Source organism: Arachis ipaensis, chromosome B2 (genome assembly GCF_059453495.1).
Source record: "Arachis ipaensis isolate K30076 ecotype BB chromosome B2, ASM5945349v1, whole genome shotgun sequence".
In the NCBI taxonomy this organism is placed as follows: Eukaryota; Viridiplantae; Streptophyta; class Magnoliopsida; order Fabales; family Fabaceae; genus Arachis; species Arachis ipaensis.
In genome coordinates, this window is record NC_142437.1 from 106,222,296 (window position 1) to 106,241,271 (window position 18,976).

General features: G+C 36.9%; 1 protein-coding gene across 5 annotated transcripts; it reads left to right on the forward strand.

Annotated features, from left to right (window-relative positions):
* The first annotated feature begins 1,508 nt into the window (after positions 1 to 1,508).
* Positions 1,509 to 10,707, forward strand: LOC107625677 (uncharacterized). Of its 5 annotated transcripts, none has more exons than XM_088503690.1 (7): positions 1,509 to 2,197; positions 3,295 to 4,770; positions 5,063 to 5,502; positions 5,616 to 7,153; positions 7,600 to 7,662; positions 7,747 to 7,826; positions 9,018 to 9,912. In XM_088503690.1, exons 2-4 carry the CDS (start codon positions 3,322 to 3,324, stop codon positions 7,078 to 7,080), a joined length of 3,354 nt encoding a protein of 1,117 aa, XP_088359816.1. In that variant the 5' UTR covers positions 1,509 to 2,197; positions 3,295 to 3,321; the 3' UTR covers positions 7,081 to 7,153; positions 7,600 to 7,662; positions 7,747 to 7,826; positions 9,018 to 9,912. The 5 variants fall into 5 exon arrangements, 4 of the variants coding, with proteins under 4 accessions (XP_088359816.1, XP_088359813.1, XP_088359814.1 ...); XM_088503687.1 differs by having other exon boundaries at positions 1,560 to 2,197; positions 7,763 to 7,826; XM_088503688.1 differs by having other exon boundaries at positions 1,560 to 2,197; positions 9,021 to 9,368.
* Positions 10,708 to 18,976: the final 8,269 nt, after the last annotated feature.

An 18,976-nucleotide genomic window follows, 5' to 3' on the forward strand; every position in this document is an offset into this window, starting at 1 on the left:
ACTGGGTGTACGTCTCATAACGGGGAGTAGGTCTGAAGCTTTTCTTATTGTCTCGGGGCCTATCATCGTCTTTAGTAGTTGACGACTTTTCAGCTTTGCGAGCTTGTCGAAGCTCTTCAATATCGATTTGCCCTTTTGCCTTTTCTCGAAACTCGGCTAAGGTCTTCAGCTTGGCTACTGCGATGGTTTCCTGAAATTTTCCTGGTCGGAGGCCGCTTTTAATGGCGTGGAGATGTACTTCAGGATGAAGATCGGGGATCTGCATGGCTATTTTTGTAAAACGGGTAATGTACTCCTTCAGACTTCCTTGAGGGCCTTGCTTAATAGTCGTCAAGTAGTCGGAATCATGTAAATATATTGCTGATGCTGCAAAATGATCTTCAAACTGCTTGGCTAACTCCTGGAAACGTGAGATTGAATCTGCAGGCAGAGAACAAAACCAGTCAAGTGCAGGACCATCAAAAAAGGATGGAAAACAACGGCATAAAATAGGATCAGATGCACCGTTAACGATCATGATAGATCGGAATTTTTTGATATGTTGTTTTGGATCTCCTAAGCCATCATACGGAGTTAAAGTCGTCGACAATGTAAATTGTCTAGGTAGTTGAAAATTCATGATTTCAGCTGTGAAGGGCCCTGCCGAGTTGTCAGGTTCATCTTCCTCGTCATTCGGCGAGGTTTCGTTATTAAGAGGACCTCCGCCCTCATCGTCCTGAGGGGTCTCCGAAATATGCGTCGGCTGGGATTGATGCTCATCATTGGCATTTCGCTCATGATGGGTGTCGTTATGCTCAAGGCGAGCGTTGGCTATTTGCTGAATTTGTTGCTGCATTCTTTGATTTTCCTCCGCCATACGTTGATTTGCCTCAGCCATGCGTTGATTTGCCTGCTGAAGCTCGGTTACCATCCGAAGGAGTTCGGACATAGTGGGGGGAGGCGCGTCAGCCATTGATAAACGTTAGGGTGTTTGGGCCTGTAAAGAAAATTTTCTAAACCTTCGGCCCCACGGTGAGTGCCAAATGTTCTTGCCTGGTTGTGGCCGAGCTATATCTCTTCACAGAAGGTGGGTTGGCCGACCTTGTGAGTGAACCGTAACACGTCCCGACCACCAAGTGAAACAAGAGGGAGAGCACCTGTAAAAAGCACTCCGACGCTCAAGTCAGTCAATGAGAATTATATGGAGAGTTTTTAACTTAGAACGATGATCTACCTTTTCAACTCCAACTGCTTGTTTTATAACTCGGAGGTAATGACCGTTTGGGTCTGAATTGGCCGTTTCTGTGTAACCGATCATAGAGGTTTAACGTCATAAAGTTGGCAGAGTTAATGTGCCGATTTAAAAAGAGATTTGCCGAGCTATAATTTGTAACCAACATATAACGGTTGTATCATATATATTTATACACAAATATATTAGTGACTGATTTTACTGCACAAAATGCATTTCTGATAAAAAAAATTTGCGCTCAGATTCAGATCGCGCATGTGCGTTGCTACGATGCGTACCAAGATTTCGCAGCTTATGCGTAGCCATCTCCCCTTACGCACCCCCTGACCGAATCCCCTAACCTTGCGAGTCCCAACTCTCTCACCCGATCTTCTCATTCAAACAACAAACGCAGCAGCTACTCCCCTCTCTTTCAAACATCACCTTCCTCCCCATCGCCTTCGGCCTTCACCCACCGCCGATCACTTCACCGGCGACCATTCCCCTCTCTTCCCTCTTCTTCTTCTCCTCTTCTTCTCCTTCCCCTTCGAGCTCATCATCCTCTCCGCGCGCCTCTGTTTTTCTTCTTCTTCCTCAACCACCACCATCGCCGAACCATCCTCCTCCTCCTTCTTCTTCTTCTTCTTCTTCTTCTTCTTCTTCTTCGAACCAGAACCACACCGAGCTCTCTCTCTCTCTCTCTCTCCCTCTCTCCTTCCCTCTTTCTTCCCCTCCTTCCCTGTTCGCCGCCGGCCACCCAGCGCCGTCGCGACTTCCTTCTTCTTTTTCTTCCTCCCACTCTGCCATGTCTCTGTCTCAAACTTTCTGAAACAGAACACGCTTAACAGCCCCTATTTCCCCAGTTTCCGGCGACCTTCCCAACTTCCGGGCGACCAACGTCCGCCGTCTCTAGCTTTGGCAACAACACAGTGCCATTGCAATCCTCCCCCATTCTCTGTTCTCTCTGATTTTGGATCATCATTCAAGGTTTTTCTTCAAACTCTCTTTAATTTCTGTTAGTTAATTTTAATTTGCTGAGTTAAAGTTATTAAGTAATTAGTAGGCCTTAGTTAAAGTTCATTTTCAGTTTTAGTGGATTTAGGTTGTTAAGAAAGGTTAGATTTAGGATTATTAGTTTGTGATATGTTGCTGGAAAGTGTTGGAAATTGACTGAATTGATGGATATTGCTGCTGATTCTGTGTTGTATATGCTGAATTTGTATGAATTGATGTTAAAAGAATGCTTTTTTGCTGAAAAGTTGCTGAAAATTGGGTTGAATGGCGTTAACTTGAATTTGGGTTGTCAATTACTACTTGGTTGCATTGATTTTGCATATTTGATATTTGTGCATGCCAAGTGTTTGTAAATTGCCTCTAGAAGAGTTTTTAGATTTTTAAATTACATGTTGTAGGTACCATGTGATTTGAATTGATGATTCATGTTTAGGCAATTGATTAAGAATGATGCATTTTGTTACTTGGTGATGCTTGTTCATATTGATTATTAATTTGGTTATCAAGTTTGTGCATTTATGTAGACATACTAGAACCTAAATTGTTTGAATGTTTGTACTTCACATAGTTTAGGTAATTCATTTGGCATATTGCATTGAAATTGTGAAGTTAGATTGTGAGCTTGCCTATTAACATCTTTTTGAAAGCTTTTTAAGTTATATTGAATCATGCTTGCTATGTACTTGATTTCAACTAATATCTTTCTTTTCCTAAGTTATATAGCACCCATGTTTCTACACTTTATGTTAAGTAGGTGTTACAAACAAATTTGAAATTGTTTTATTGATTGGTGTGTGAGTTCAATATTTTATTTTGCTCAATGAGTTTACTTGTACAACAAATCAATTTTCATTCATCGTTCCACTTCACAATTACTCGATATCATGCCTAAGTGTCTTTATGCTTCTCATTACTTGTTTGTTTGCTCTTGAGTGTCTTTATGCTTCTCGTTACTTGTTTGTTTGCGCTTGACTTGCAAGTATTCTTTAAAGCATCTTAGGCATACTAAAATGAGTGAATTAAATGCTTACTTTGTATTTTTGTGACATATAGCTTTCGATTGACTGCAGGCTGCTGCTCTCAACGACCATCGTGCCATGACGGAGAAGGCGGCGCCTCCACCGTCGAAGCCGCTAACACCTCAGGAATGGGAAACCCTAATCGAGGACTTCCAATTCAGTGGCGGAGAAAGAAGGCAGAACAAGTGGAGCTCTCTCCCTTCGCTCTTGGATCTCCTCCTCAACTCGGTCCTCCGCAAGGACTTCCCTCTCTCCGTCAAGTTCCAGCTCCTTGTATTCCTCGACGAGTTCTCTGATTCATTCTTTACTCCTGATGACGACCACGCACACCAACTGGGCCGTGTAATTGACGCGCTCCGCACTGTCGTCCAATCCCCGATCGACGGCATTTACATAACCACCTCGTTCAGAGAACAGTTCATGATCTCTGTTACCTCGATCGTTGTTTGTGTCACTGAGAAGAAGCTTCAATTACACGTTCAACAAATTGAAAGTTTGGTTGAGCTGTTGTTAACGGTCATCAACCGGCCGAATTTCGGGTCGGATCGTCAAACCCGATCCATCGCATGCGAGTGCTTGCGCGAATTGGAGCGTTCCAACCCGTGCCTTCTCTCCGACATCGTTGGCCACTTGTGGAGCTTGTGCCAGAACGAACGAACACATGCTTCACAAGGTTATATCTTGCTATTAACCATGGCTATTCATAACATTGTTGTTAAGCAATTGCATGTTTCTGTTGTGAATTCTTCCATTCCTATGGTCCCATTCAATGTGCCACAATGTGTGTTGAGTGATTCCGGGGTGGCTTATGGTGGTAATTTGAACCTGAAGGAGTTGAGGAAGGCTTTGGCGTTTTTGCTTGAGTGGCCACAGATTTTGACACCTTGTGGGATGATGGAGTTCATGGCGATGGTGATTCCTGTGGCTGCCGCATTGGAAATGCAACCTTCAATGTTGAAGGTGCAGTTTTTCGGGTTGATTTATTCCTATAACCCTGTTCTGTGCCATGTTATTTTGATGATGTATTTGCGTTTCTTGGATGCTTTTGCTGGCCAAGAATGGGAGCTTTCACAAAGGCTCTTGTTGATTTCAAGAGAATCACAGCATTACTTGGTTTTTCGGCTGCTGGCTGTGCAGTGGTTTTTGGGTTTCAATCAGCTTATTTTTAGTAGAAGTTGTCAGAAGACCAAGTCTATGATCAAGGCTTGCTCAAGTTTTTACCCTGCTTTATTTGATCCACTGGCTTTGAAGGCCTTGAAGCTCGACCTTCTTGTGTTTTGCTCGGTGTGTGTTGAGGTACTCAGAATGAAAGAAGACGGGGATGCTGAGTTAGTTGATTCAGTGAAGCTGCTTGAAGATGGTCTCATATGTGTATCATCTTTCAAATGGTTGCCTCCCGGTAGCACTGAAATTGCCATTGCGTTCCGTATTTTCCATAAGTTTCTAATTGGTGCATCAACTCATTCAAATAATGATCCGTCTACCACAAGAAATCTGTTGGAGTCTATGATATTTCATACCATAGAGGTATAGTTTCCAATGCTAGAATCTTTTTATTTGTTTATTTATTTTATTGTTGTATGTTTGCAGTGTTTCTATTTTAGATTTTGCATTCTCACAAATGGATTTGCTCCTTGTAATATAGAGAATTTTTGTCATAGGCGTCTCAGATGTCAAGTTTCCCTTTGTTGTCCCTTATATGTCAGTAACTAAAGTTATCAGATTCCATGGTTAAAAATTTATGGCAAGTTGATATTTGCTTGTGCCTTTCATCATTGCCATGTCTCTAGGCATGATGGATTCAAGTTTCTTTTTTCAGGGGATGCTCGTGAACATGATGTTGGAGAGTCGGAGAGTGGTTCCTGTTGTTGTGGCATTTGTTGACCGTTTACTCTCTTGTAAGAAACATTCTTGGTTGGCTGAGCGCTTACTTCAGAAATTTGATGAGCACTTGCTTCCAAAAGTGAAAATGGATTATAAGTTGGTTTACTGCTTCCCTATATTTGATAGAATTGCTGAAAATCAAACAATACCTCCATGTGGATTGTTAGATCTTCTCGCAAACTTCATCATTTTCCTTGTGGAGAGACATGGCCCAAATACTGGGTTGAAATCTTGGTCACAGGGAAGCAGAGTTCTTGGAATTTGTCAAACTATGATGATGCACCACCATAGTTCTAGATTGTTCCTTAGACTATCTCATCTGCTTGCTTTTACTTGCCTCCATTTTCCTGATTTGGAAGTTCGTGATAGTTCAAGGTATTGCATTTGGTTGCTTCTTTTGATATAATCTTGCTTTTTATTATTATTATTTCCTTCACCTTTATTGAACTAAATAATGCCTGGCCATTCTGATATGGGGCATTTTGCAGGATCTATTTGCGTATGCTAGTCTGCATTCCCGGGAAGAAGCTCAGAGACATCCTGACCCTTGGGAACACGATCCATGGAATTTCACCATCTTCACACCCATCCTCCTTTTTCAACGTTCAGTCTCCTCGATCTACTCAGAAACTCAAGACAATTAAAAACTTATCCACATGCATTCATCTTGATCGTGTCACCCCGTTGCTTGTTAAACAATTTTGGTCTCTATCATTATCAAATTTAGTTGTAAATAACAGCAAACCTGTGTATCTTGAGAGCATCACGGACCTTGAAACCCCTGTCGAGGACAAGGAATGTTCCGAGAACTCCAGTACAGAGATCACTCATGAAACCAGAAAACTGGATCAACCACAAGCGCCGCTCCGTGTGATGGATTCTAAAGTTGCAGAAATTTTGAATATATTAAGGAAGCACTTTTCCTCTATTCCTGACTTCAGATATATGCCAGGACTCAAAGTTAGAATATCATGTAGATTAAGATTCGAGTCTAATACTTTCAATCGCTTATTGGGAATTGATAGCACCACCACATCCTTGGATGATATGGATGCACTTCCTGCTATATATGCTACTGTGCTGAATTTCTCCTCTTCTGCACCGTATGGACCAATTCCATCATGCCACATACCATTCCTTCTTGGTGAACCTCACAGCAATGATGATTCATCTCAAAATGCATCCTTAAGTATTGTTCCTGTTGGGAGTGATTTCAGAGAAGAAAAATATAGAACTACAGTTATCATCGAATTGGAGCCTAGGGAACCAACACCAGGTATCGTTGATGTTCACATTGAAACGAATGCAGAAAATGGTCAAATCATCCAAGGTCCACTTCAGGGAATCACAGTAGGCATAGAAGATATGTTTCTAAAGGCTATTGTCCCATCCGACATCCCAGAAGCCGTGATACCTCGATACAACTTTGACTTGTTCACTGCTTTGTGGGAGGCATGTGGCTCATCCTCCAACACTGGCAGGGAAACTTTTCAATTAAAAGGCCGCAATGGGATTGCTGCCATCAGTGGAACTCAATCTGTCAAGCTTCTCGATGTTCCTGCAACCTCCTTGATCCGTGCAACCGAGCACCATCTGGCACCCTTTGTCATAGGTGTGAGGGGGGAGCCACTGATTGAAGCTCTATGGGAAAGGAGAATCATCCAGGACATCATATGGGAGGATGATTCCCGTGATGCTACATCAGTCGCTAATCTTGAGGCAGGTCCACTTCGCCTTACTTACAATGATCAAGAGTATGAGAAGGGAGTTACTAGCAATGGCAGAAGAAGATACTTGGGCTGTTTTCTTGTGCTGATATTTCTTCCACCAAGGTTCCATCTTCTTTTCCAAATGGAAGTTGGTGATGTTTCAACTTTAGTTCGTATCCGTACAGATCACTGGCCTAGCTTAGCCTACATCGATGATTATTTAGAAGCTTTATATCTCTCATAAAAGACGTCTCTCTGCCAAAGGGTCACACTTGCATTTTGTTGAACCCCTTTCTGTATTTTCGATGTGGAGGAGGGTAAATTTTTTTGTATCCCATAATAAATAGTGTACATACCTCGAGTTAAGTCCTTTTTTGTATGTTATCATGCATTCACTTTGTTGTTGATTCAAGGAGTAAACCACCAAAATGTCCCCTAATTATTAATTCTCTTTTACCTTCAAGCTGGCGTTTGGTAACCAAAATGTTTAAACATTTCCGTGAGAATGTATTGCATGCTTCTTACTTACCAGGATTTAAGAAAATGTCTAAAGATGCAACAAGGTGATCCAATGGTTACATTTGGATCATGAAAGAATGACATTCATCAAGATTCAATCTACACTATTGGATCACCTTACTGTATCATGTACCAAGTTGGTGGTATATCATAATGTTGTCCATAAATAAATAAATTTATCTTAAATAATTGAAGCAATTTTTAATGTGAGCAAGTCTAACAGGGGAGTTTTATACTTGTACAGAGTAAATTACTTCTTTGATCAGTGGAAGCTTAATTAATTTTTGGTGTGAGGAATGCTGCCAAGGTAATTTGATATTTCCATCCTTATTCTTTAATATATATTGGTCTGTAATTATGATTTATAAATGAAATTTTCCATCCTTCCAAGGAATGATCATGGCCAGAATTTCCATTCATGATTTCATAGAGATAGAGTTTCAACATCAGCAAAATCTTCATGACCACAAGGTACTTCAGCCTAGTTTTTTTTATCTTAAATTCAATTCGATCCGATCATTTTCAATATTTCTTTTTCAAAGAAAACTTGTTTTACTTTAAAAATATTACTTATCATTATCTTCTTAAATAATATAAATACAATAACCAATATAAAAAAAAATGAAAAATTCTAGAAGACCAACAAAATTTATTGTTTTTGGCAAACAGTTAGTCATCTATGTTTAAAAGTATGGACTAAAAGTATGTTGTTGGATTACGAAAGTAAAAGGATTGGGTTGATGGCTAAAAGTGATGACCAAAAACAATAAATTCTGCTGGTCCTCTAGCATTTCTCAAAAGAAATATGACAATCTATCAAATAATAAAAATAAGGGTGAGTGAATAGTTGAAAGTCTAAAATTTATTATATCAATTGTTACTCACATGTTATAATCATATTTATAATTCATAAATATAAACTTTTTTTTTGAACAAAAAAACTACAATCTTAATTAGTCTTGACGATTGATTCTTTAGTTTTGTTTTGTGCTCAATATGACTGAATAGTTAAAAGTCTAAATTAAGAATAATTTATTTTAAAAAATATATTTTGATGAGTCAACCCAACGAACTTCGTAGATTTTTTTAAAACCTATGATCTGATCATTTTAACTAATAGGCTTTATAGAAAATCTAACCTTAGTCTGTTTAATAAAATAAACTAAGTCGAATCGAGACTAAAATGAGCCGAGCTACGAGCTCCTGTCGGTAGCCCGGCCCACTTCTAACCCTACTCTTGATTCTATATACATAATAAGTGTAACATATGTTTGATAAAAAAAAAAGTGACATATGTGTCTCAATTTTAGTGGTTACAGCTTCCTTGCAAAGTTGTCCATGTGGATGCCATGTTCTTTATCTTGCTGCTTCTATTGTTCTTTCTGATAATCTCTCTCTTTTTCCGTCTAGAATAGGCTAGAATAGATTACTTTAATTTATGAATTTTCACGTTGAATGAATTCCATTATACCAACTATATAAGTCTATAAGCTTACCATCGTTATCAACCGAAGCCGTGTTAAGAAACAAAGATAAACCCCACATTTTAATCATAAGTAAATTAAATCAGAGCTCAATAGTTCTTCAATAAGGAAAATAACAAGAACAGATATATTGGTTTGGAAAGCATAACGAGAATTTTGTTTTTGAAAAAATGAGCAGCAGAGGCAGAAAGCAAAAGGAAACAGAGAGGATAAAAAAGGAAACAAGAAACAATGAAATGAGGATTCAGAAAGCAACAACACCAAACACTTTGATGTGTATAAATGGATGATAGAGACAGCCACAGTATAGTTCTCAATTTCCAAACGCAAACGCCAAACCTTCGCTTCTTCCTTTCCCAAACACGACACTTTGTTCTTCAGCATTGAAAGGAAAAAATGGTAGCTGATGGCAAGTCCAAACCTGCGATCTCCTTCGCTGGAACCTTCACCAGCAGTGCTTTCTCTGCATGCTTTGCTGAGGTCTTTCTCTCTTCTTCATCTCTCTCTCGAGTTAAATATATAACAAGTCTTGAAGTATGAAATTATCTGACACATCCAAGCATTGGTCTTTGGTTGGTGCTATGATATATATGATGATCATGTGAGAAAAAAAAACCGAAAAGGAATTTCCATAAGAGTGTCCTTTTGAGTTTGCATCAATTTTGCATACAACTTCTTTCTCTTTTTATTTGTCTTTCTCTATCGTGAAACCTCTGATACCATGCCATGATACTGCTTGATATAAAAGCTTAAGTTGATAAGAGGAAGAGTAACATTGATTCTCCTGTTGTGTGTTAAAAATACCATTTATGATGGTAGAACTGGAAACTGGGTGATTATTATGTGTTTTATATTATGTTAACTAAGAATTCAGCATCATATAGGAATGTGTGTGAAACTAGTTAACGGTCTTGATCCTTAGATTGATTTTAGAATGTGTTTTCCATCTTCTGTTTGCATCATGCTTTGTTTGTAAGTATTCTGTTCTGGCCATATTTGAAATTTGAGTAAAGTGACAATTACATCCTCAAGGATTTCGACCTCGGACTAATTAGCCCTTGAAGAAAAAAAAAGTATCAATTAGGTCCGCAACGATAGCAAATGGTGGACATGTTTGTCCTCCTGTCATTAAATAGTGCGAAACGAAATGCAGTTGCTCATGTATTTTGTTATATACAGTAGTACGTGTCCTATTGCTGCAACATGAGCATGGAAATAATGTAATTTTGGATAATAAAATATTCATTATCTTTTGAGTTTCCATATAACATTAATCAATTGTTCTTTATTTACTATGAATTCTACCAAAACAGGTGAAGTTTCACTCCAAAAATGATTATTTACATGATAATCTTTCATAAATAAACACGTCACGGTAGTTAACGGTACATATAAGCACCATCCTTAAGTTTTACGTGATGAATTGATAGAAGGACAAGGTGTCCATCGTTTGCTATCTTGGATGAAATAGGTGTGCACTATTCCCTTGGACACTGCCAAAGTTAGGCTTCAGCTTCAAAAACAAGCTTTGGGTGCCAATGCAGTCACGAGTCACGACGCCTAAATATAAGGGTATGATGGGAACCGTTGCGACCATTGCTAGGGAAGAAGGTCTTGCAGCACTCTGAAGGGCATTGTGCCGGGGATACATCGTCAATGCTTGTATGGAGGTTTAAGAATTGGGTTGTATGATCCTGTGAGTTTCACATCTCATCTCCATAACTAGCTTGTGTTATGATTTGCTATGTTATATGATGATGATGGTGTGAATAACATTTTTCAAAACAGGTTAAGACTTTATATGTCGGAAAGGATCATGTCAGAGATGTTCGATTGCGTAAAAAAATTCTTGTTGCGCTAACAACGCGGTAAGGCCAAATGCTGAACGTTGTTGGGGTCATAAAATCACTTGTTCTAAAAGTTTAAGTTGATAGAATGATATAAATTGTTACAACTAGTTTTTTTCATTTCTATATCAAACTACATGGATTGTTGTCTTTTTTCTGCTAGCAGGAACTTGTGCCATTTATTTCTAGCATAGACTCTATGCAAACAACACTAATAATGAGTTCTTTCTATTTGTACTACCATCCAATAGGTGATGTGGGAATTGCAGTGGCGAATCCAACAGATATTGTTAAAGTTAGACTTCAAGCAGAAGGAAAATTGCCTCCTGGTGTGCCAAGGCGTTACTCTGGATCTTTAAATGCATATTCTACAATTGTGAAACAGGTATATGAATTCAACTTGCATGTTTATTAAAGAGAGAGTGAATTTTAGTTTATTTTAGTTCTGATTATTTCTGTCTAAACTGGTATCTATCTATCAACAGGAAGGAATTGCAGCCCTTTGGACTAGTCTTGGCCCCAATATAGCCAGAAATGCTATTATCAATGCTGCTGAATTGGCCAGCAATGATCAAGTGAAATAGGTTATATAGCAGTTAATGGAGTTTATCAATTTTTGGAGCAAGCATATTTTTTTTCTTCCTTTCTTATTTTCAGATAACCTTTTTTCTTTCCAAAATGCAGACTATTTTGAAATTGCCAGGCTTCTCTGACAATGTTGTAACTCATCTCCTTTCTGGTCTAGGGGGATGTGGTAATTTTTCAGTGTTCATGCATAGTATCTATAGTTAAAATGGGAAACATAAAGCTTCTGTCCTTGAATATGTAGTTGTGTGTAAAGTAATTGATTTACATAACCCAAAAAAAAAAAATAATTGATTTACAATTTGATTATGAATTATGAATTTATTCTGCTTACCGGAGATGAACTAAGATTCAAAATAGATATTATTAAACAAATAATGTTTAATAATAATTTTGTTTCAACATTTCTAGACTCGATTTGGTAAAGATTTTTAGACGTGTTTAACCTCACTTTATATTTAGTGAATAAAAATTCGCGTGTTTGTTCTTTAGCTTCGAAAAGTTAAGTATGCTTTATTCAAACCTAATTTGTGCTTTTTAAAGTTAAAAAGTTTAATATAACGTTATATATTAATAAATATCTACCCTTATTCTTTCTCCTTATTAGAGTGATATCTATCGAAGTCATTTAAATGTCAAAAGCAATTTTACCAACTACAATTTTTGCAGCTTGTACTACCGAACAATACTATTTCAACTTTTTGGAAAACTATCTTTAAGAAACTAGTTTTAATAAACCAATTTTCACAAATTTACCCAGTGGGGACCAAGTCTTTTTGTGGTTCATTTGGTAGAAATGAATTACAAAATTTTCCATGTTACTCTGCTGCCATGTTTGTCATGTGAGCTTCTTATGTGTGCAGTTTTGTATTTTTCTTCCACTCTGATAGTGTGTTATTCTATCTTCCTCATATATGCAGGTTAAGTCAAGAATGATGGGAGATTCTAGTTACAAAAGCACCCTTGATTGTTTCCTCAAGACATTGAAGAACGATGTATGTTTCCTTTCTGAAGTTTCCATTTTGCTCTTCTATGAACAACTTAGCATCGTTTTGTGGTGCTCACAAGCTCACAAGGAAATACACTGTCAAAAGTTTGTTTTATCAGAACTAATTGATAATGGAATTTGGAATCTAATGTTTTCTAGGGACCTTTTGCCTTTTATAAAGTCTTCATCCCAAATTTTGGACGGCTAGGATCTTGGAACGTAATCATGTTTCTAACCTTAGAACAGGTAAGTTAACACTTCCTTTATTTTTGATTTTTGTTTCGTGTCTCCTAAGTCCTAATGAGTAGTTTATTACTATAGCCTACTTGTTTTTGATACTAGAAATTGGAAAATCTCATATATGCCATTGTTATGCATTGGGATTATCAATTTTTTGTGGAGTCAAACTTCTATGGATGTTATAATATGATGTGTATGTCATTCTTGAATCCTCTTCATTTCTTCTCGTCACAGACTAAGAAGATCGTTGGACGTTTAGAGTCAACCTGAACGCAACCAATTTACATGGAGGATTTTCCAAGGAAACTGTTTGTGACTGCCAAACAATGTTTTGAAAACCGGTTCAAATCGGCCGGTCGAATCGGTTGAACCGTGAACCGTTGCCAAATACGGTTCGGTCAGAAGCTAAAATCGTAAAATTTAAAAACGACATTGGACTGCTGAACCGGCCGGGAACCGGTCAGTCGAACCGAACTGTGAACGGCCGGTTTTTGAAATGGGTCAAAAATCAAAATTTTCAAAACAGTGCGTTGAAGCTTGGTTGTGATTTTTGAACCCTAATATGCCTCACACACAGTAACACCCCTCTTGGCCTCTCCTCTCCAGCACGCAGAAGCAGAACGCGAAGCAGCACACAGTAACACCCTATCCCTAGGTTCCTTGCCGCTGCCATCCCCAGGTTCTCGGCGCCTCCACTTCTTACTCTTTCCCCTGTCCGGAACTCAGGTAGCTCAGCTCGTCGTCCCCATCTTCCCTGGCTTCTCTGTTCGTGGCTTGGAGCAGCTCGCCGTTGGGTCGCCGCTTGCCGTCGCCTTGCCTATCGCCGTCGTCTCGCCGGTTGCCATATAGTTAAACAGATTAATATTTTCTTTAGTACTTCCATATAGTTAAAAATATTTAATATTTTGTGTGTTTCATATGTTTGAGATAGATTATATAATTTTTCTTTTAATACATAAATTTTGATTTTGAGCATATAATTTTGTTTAGGTTAATAAATACATACATTTCAATTTTGAGTATATATATATTCTAGCAAAATGTGATAATGTAAGAAAAATGTTTTAGAATAGAAAAGAATAAGAGAGATTTTGAGAAGATTTAAAGGAGAGAGATAATTTTATTGACAATTTTTAAGAAGAAAAGATACCATTACTAATTTTGTTTGTCAATTATATTTCTATTAAAATTAGTAGTATCAAAAAAATTTAAAATTTAATATTATCAAGAAAAAATTAAAAAAAAATTATATAAGGACTAATTTGATTATTTTTTAAAATTTTAGGGATGAAAATGACTTACGTTTGAACTTTCAATGACTATTTTGATTAAAAATAACTTTTTTACATGTCAAGTGACACATGGCATCACCCGCCACGTCATCATGTGCCACGTGGCACTTAACGTGACACATCATCATCCAACTGACGGAAGGACTAACATGACCAAGTCGTGTATCTTTCGGGGACAATTTTGATTAACTTTATCTTTCGAGGACGAAAATGGAGATCGGGGTATCTTTCAGGGACGATTTTGAGTATTAACTCTAAATTTGAGGTTGTGCTTAATAATTTTTTTTATATTTTTTTATTAAATAGTACAAAAGTTATTGTACCACTTTGATTTGTAACTTTTAATTTAATTTTAAATATGTAATAATTATTGAGTTAGTAATTTATAATTTGATGAAATTTTTTATGATAAGTATAGTTTGATAAAATATGATAGAATGTTTTATAATTTGAATCAGTAATAATTTTTTATGTTGTAGCACAAAATTTTATTTTTTATATTTTTTGTAGATTTTTCTTTGATATTTACACGTTTTTTTCTCCTACTTTATACAGATTTTCAATGACATCGATAATAGTAAGAATAATAAAATTTTTTATAATTTAAATCTATAGTAATTTTTTATGTTATAGTAAGAAAATTTTATTTTTCGTATTTTTTGTAGATTTTTATTATATTTATTTGTTTTTCTTTTCCTAGTGTATACAGGTTTTTAATGACATTTATAATAAAGAATAAAAATTTTTAGAATATTTATTATGTATATATATTAATATATATATAGTGAATAAGTTATTTTTAATAAGAACAATTTAAATAGCATAAAGTAAAAATAACGATTAATATTTTTTAAAATTTACTCTATCAAACAATGTCTCGAGTGATGCAAATTCCAAATAGTATTGGAAAATAGTCAAAATTGATTCTTTGATTTAAATAGCATACTAAAATAAGTATAATTATAAGAATCTTAAAATATAATTATATGTAAAGTATTATAAAAACTTAAAAAAATTATAAATAGTAAAAGTAATAAGAGTTTTTTCGTAAATTTCTTTTAAAAATATAATAAATATTTTTATTTTGTAATCATCTAATAGAATCATTTCTAAGTAGAGAAGATCCTCTTCATTTGTTGGTGTAAATGTTTTTTATAGACAAATCACGAATTGTGAAATGAAGTAATAGTGTTAAACTCCCTTTTAACATTTGAAACTGTTTTGAGAAAGACTTGGATACTATTCTATTGGTATACAAGAGGTAGTAGGACATAAAGGTGGTTTATAGTTCCTTTCTTTAATATAAGGTACTAGTTGCAAATTGGTTGATGTTTGCGATCAGTGTGTCACGATCGAAGTTCAGCTTGAAAATGTGATTTGGAGGTATTAGTGGTATTTATGGTAGTCCATAGCATAATACAAGAGGTCTTCTTTGGGATTACCTAGTAGCTCAATCATCGACTTTTCAAGAGCCTTGGATTGTCCTCGGTGATTTTAATGAAGTTCTTTTCTCTCATGAAGCTAAGGGTTGCCATTTTTCGAGTCGCCATGCTAATTAGTTTGCCAATTTTTTAGGGGATAGTGCTCTGTTTGACTTGAAGACTATTGGGAGACGTTTTTCTTGGTAGAGGAGAGTAAAAAAAAAACAATATTGAGGTGGCGAAAAAGTTTGACCAGATTTATATTAATGGTGGATGGTTATCTCTTTTTTCTGAGGCCTATGCAAAAATTTTGAATAGACTGCAGTCTGATCACTGTCCTATCTTAATGCGCTATAAAGGGCGCCCACAACCGAAAATGAACATGCCCTTTCATTTTATGGTGGCTTGGGCTAATCATCTTGGTTACAAAGATATTGTGAAATAGTCTTGGTGGTCTGGCTTTAGAGGGATGCAAGGCAAGCTTTCGGAGGTGCAGAAAAATTCTCTTGAGTTTAATTCTACAGTATTTGATAACATCTTTGTTAGAAACTATGAATTGGAGCGACAAATTAATTATCTTCAGAAGCGTTTGGAAGAGAGGAAATATTCTTTCATGTACCAAAAGGAGCAACAATTGATTGAGGATTATAATAACACTCTTGTGCAAGAGGAACTTCTTTGGTTCAAAAATCTAGAAAATAGTGGGTGAGATTCGGGAACAGAAATACCAGCTTTTTCCATGCTCAGACCCTTGTGCGGCAGAAGATAAATAAGATTTATGGTTTCTTTCTCAAGGATGATGTGTGAGAGATGGACCTAGAGGTTTTTAGCCGGGAAGTTGAATCTTTCTATAAGATCTTATTCTGTCAGGTGGAGGATGTTAATTTGGGGTGTTTGGATGAAGTTCCACTTCCTTTTTGATGAGGAAGTCTGCTGTAATCTTATTGCGCCCATGATTATGGAAGAAGTTAAGTCAGCTGTTTATAGCACGAATTCCTTTAAGGCTTCGAGTTTGGATGGATTCCAAACTTACTTTTTCAAGGAATATTGAGAGATCATTGGTTCTGATATTTGGAATATGGTTAGAGAAGCTTTTTCTGGAGGTACTATTGATTCGAGGATGATGGAGACTCTTCTGGTTCTAATTCCCAAGGTGGATTCACCGGTATCTATGAAGGTATTTAGACCTATCAGTCTTTGTAATATAGTCTACAAGGTCATCACTAAAGTCCTGGTCAACAGACTCTACTCTTATCTTACGGATATTGTTGGCTCTCTCCAAAGGGGTTTATTCCAGGAAGGAGAGTACTGAACAACATCATTATAGCGCATGAGGTTATTCATTTTATGAAAAAGACTAAGTTGAAGAAAGGAACTTTGACATTTAATATTGATTTGGAGAAAACTTATGAAAAAGTTGATTGGAGGTTTTTAAAACAGACCCTCAAGAAATTCGGTATTCCTATTCCTACAGTCAACCTGATTATGAGCTATGTCACTTCATTCTCATTGTCTATTGTCTGGAATGGTGATAGATTGGACAGTTTTACTCCTAGTTGAGGTCTTCGACAAGGAGATCCTATGTCTCCATATCTTTTCGGGTTATGTATGGAGAGACTGTCCTACTTGATTTACTATCAAGTTGATATAGGGCAGTGGAAGCCGATTGCTATTTTTAGAGAGGGCAGGAGAATATCCTATTTAATGTTTATCAATGATTTGCTTCTCTTCTGTAAAGCGGAGAAATGACAAGTTCAAAATATGATGGCAGCATTGGAGAGTTTCTATAAAGCTTCTGGGATGAAGATTAATGTGGAGAAGTATAAAGCGTTGTGTTCCCGTAATGTTTTCGTGAAAAGGAAAAAAATCTTTACCAAAGTGTCCTCCATCAGATTCGTCCAGAATTTGAGCAACTATTTCGGGATTATTCTTTGTCATTCTATGGTGACTCGAGCATCTTTCAAGGAGGTTCTATAAGATCTAAGGAAGGCTAGCCAGCTGAAAAGGCGATTACTCAGTAAAGCGGAAAGACTCTGTTTGATCAATTCGGTAGTGGCTACTATTCCTACTTACCCCATGCAAGTCTCTCTCTTTCCCAAAGGGATAACAAACCCTATAGCATCTATAATGAGAAATTTTCTCTAGAAAGGTCAAACTAATGGTCAGGGGCTAAATCTTGCTAGTTAAAAGGTGTTGGTCACCCTAAAAAAATTTGGTAGTCTGGAAATTAGAGATCCGTTTTGTGCTAATGTTATTTTTTTGGAGAAGCTAGTTTGGCAACTCTTTTATTATCCTCACAATTTTGAGTTCAACTATTGGCAGATAAATATTATTTTTCTTTGGGTGATGATTTCAACTATTCTACAGATAACGGATCTTATGTTTGGAGGAGTCTGTGTAAAATTTGAGATATGTTGAAGCATGGTTTTGATTGGTGCATTAGGAATTTGGATCATAATTTTTTGTTTTCTAAATGGAGAAAAGAGGGGCAGCTTTGTAATGAGATGGATTATATTCACATTTTTTATTCGGATATCCGAATTTTAGATCTTTGGTCGACTGGAGAGTGATACCTTGAGAATGTTTATTCTCCTCTTCACCAGTTTTTGTACGACAACATTCTCTCCTACAACCCAGATGTGCAAGCGAGTTCAGTGGTTGGCTGGACTTGATCCGGGGGCGGCTAAGGTTTATGATGCTCGCAATGGCTACTTATGGCTTTACAAGATGTTTGGATGGGATGAGAGAGGAAATTGGCTTTGGCTTTGGCGTCAGTTTGTTTCGGAAAAGATCAAATTTTTGGTTTGGTTTTGTATGCGAGGGGCACTGCCTACTGCTATTTTTTTTTCAGGAGAGACTTGTCACCTTCAGATAGTTGGCCCAGTTGCTTAAGTTGCCAGAAAATAGTTTTTCATTGTATTTGGGATTGCCCAAAAACTCAGCTTGTTTAGCAATTTTTGGAGATTTTCTTTCATCTTCTGAATTGGAAGAATTGGTTCTTGTCTCATAGTAAAGAACATCCTTTTAGATTTTTTTCTGGTCTTTGGTAGATTTGGGGAGTTAGGAATAATGAGATTTTTAATCATCCTAAACCTTGGACTCCATTTAAAGTGGCTCGTATGACTTAGCCTTTGAGAAGGAGTTTCGGAATATTTTTGAATTGCAACGAGTTACTATTCGTTCTACGATTAGTTGCTCTTGGGCTCCCTCTTAATGGGTACTTTCAAAATCAATTGTGATGCTAGTTATTCAGGTTTTGATGATCGAATTGGTTTTGTCTATGTTAGCAAAGACTGGAATAGAAATTGATAACGAGGCTATTTAGGAACAATTGAAAGCTGCAATATTCTTTAAGTGTTGTTTGCTATCTGGAGAGAATTTCTTCTAGCTCGTGACTTGGAGCAAAGAGATGTGATTTGCGAAACGGATTGTCTAGAGGATTTCAATCTTGTTACTAGTTCTCATGATAATGCTGGTTGTGTCGATCTTTTGGTATTTAAAATCAGAGATATCATGACTTGGAAGTGGCGCGTTGATTTTCTCTTGATCTTGAGAGATGTAAATACAGTGGCGGCCACCATAGCAAAGACCGCGATGAGATCGCATTTTCAGCATGTAGAGCTTCCAGTGCCTTGAAAGGAGTTTGAGAAGAGTATTCAACGAGACTGCCCTGCATCTTCTTAGTCCTTTAGGACTTTGTTTTCCTTTTCTGTTTAGTTGTTTTTTACTTTCCAGTTACCAAAAAAAAGTCTTATGTATGATAT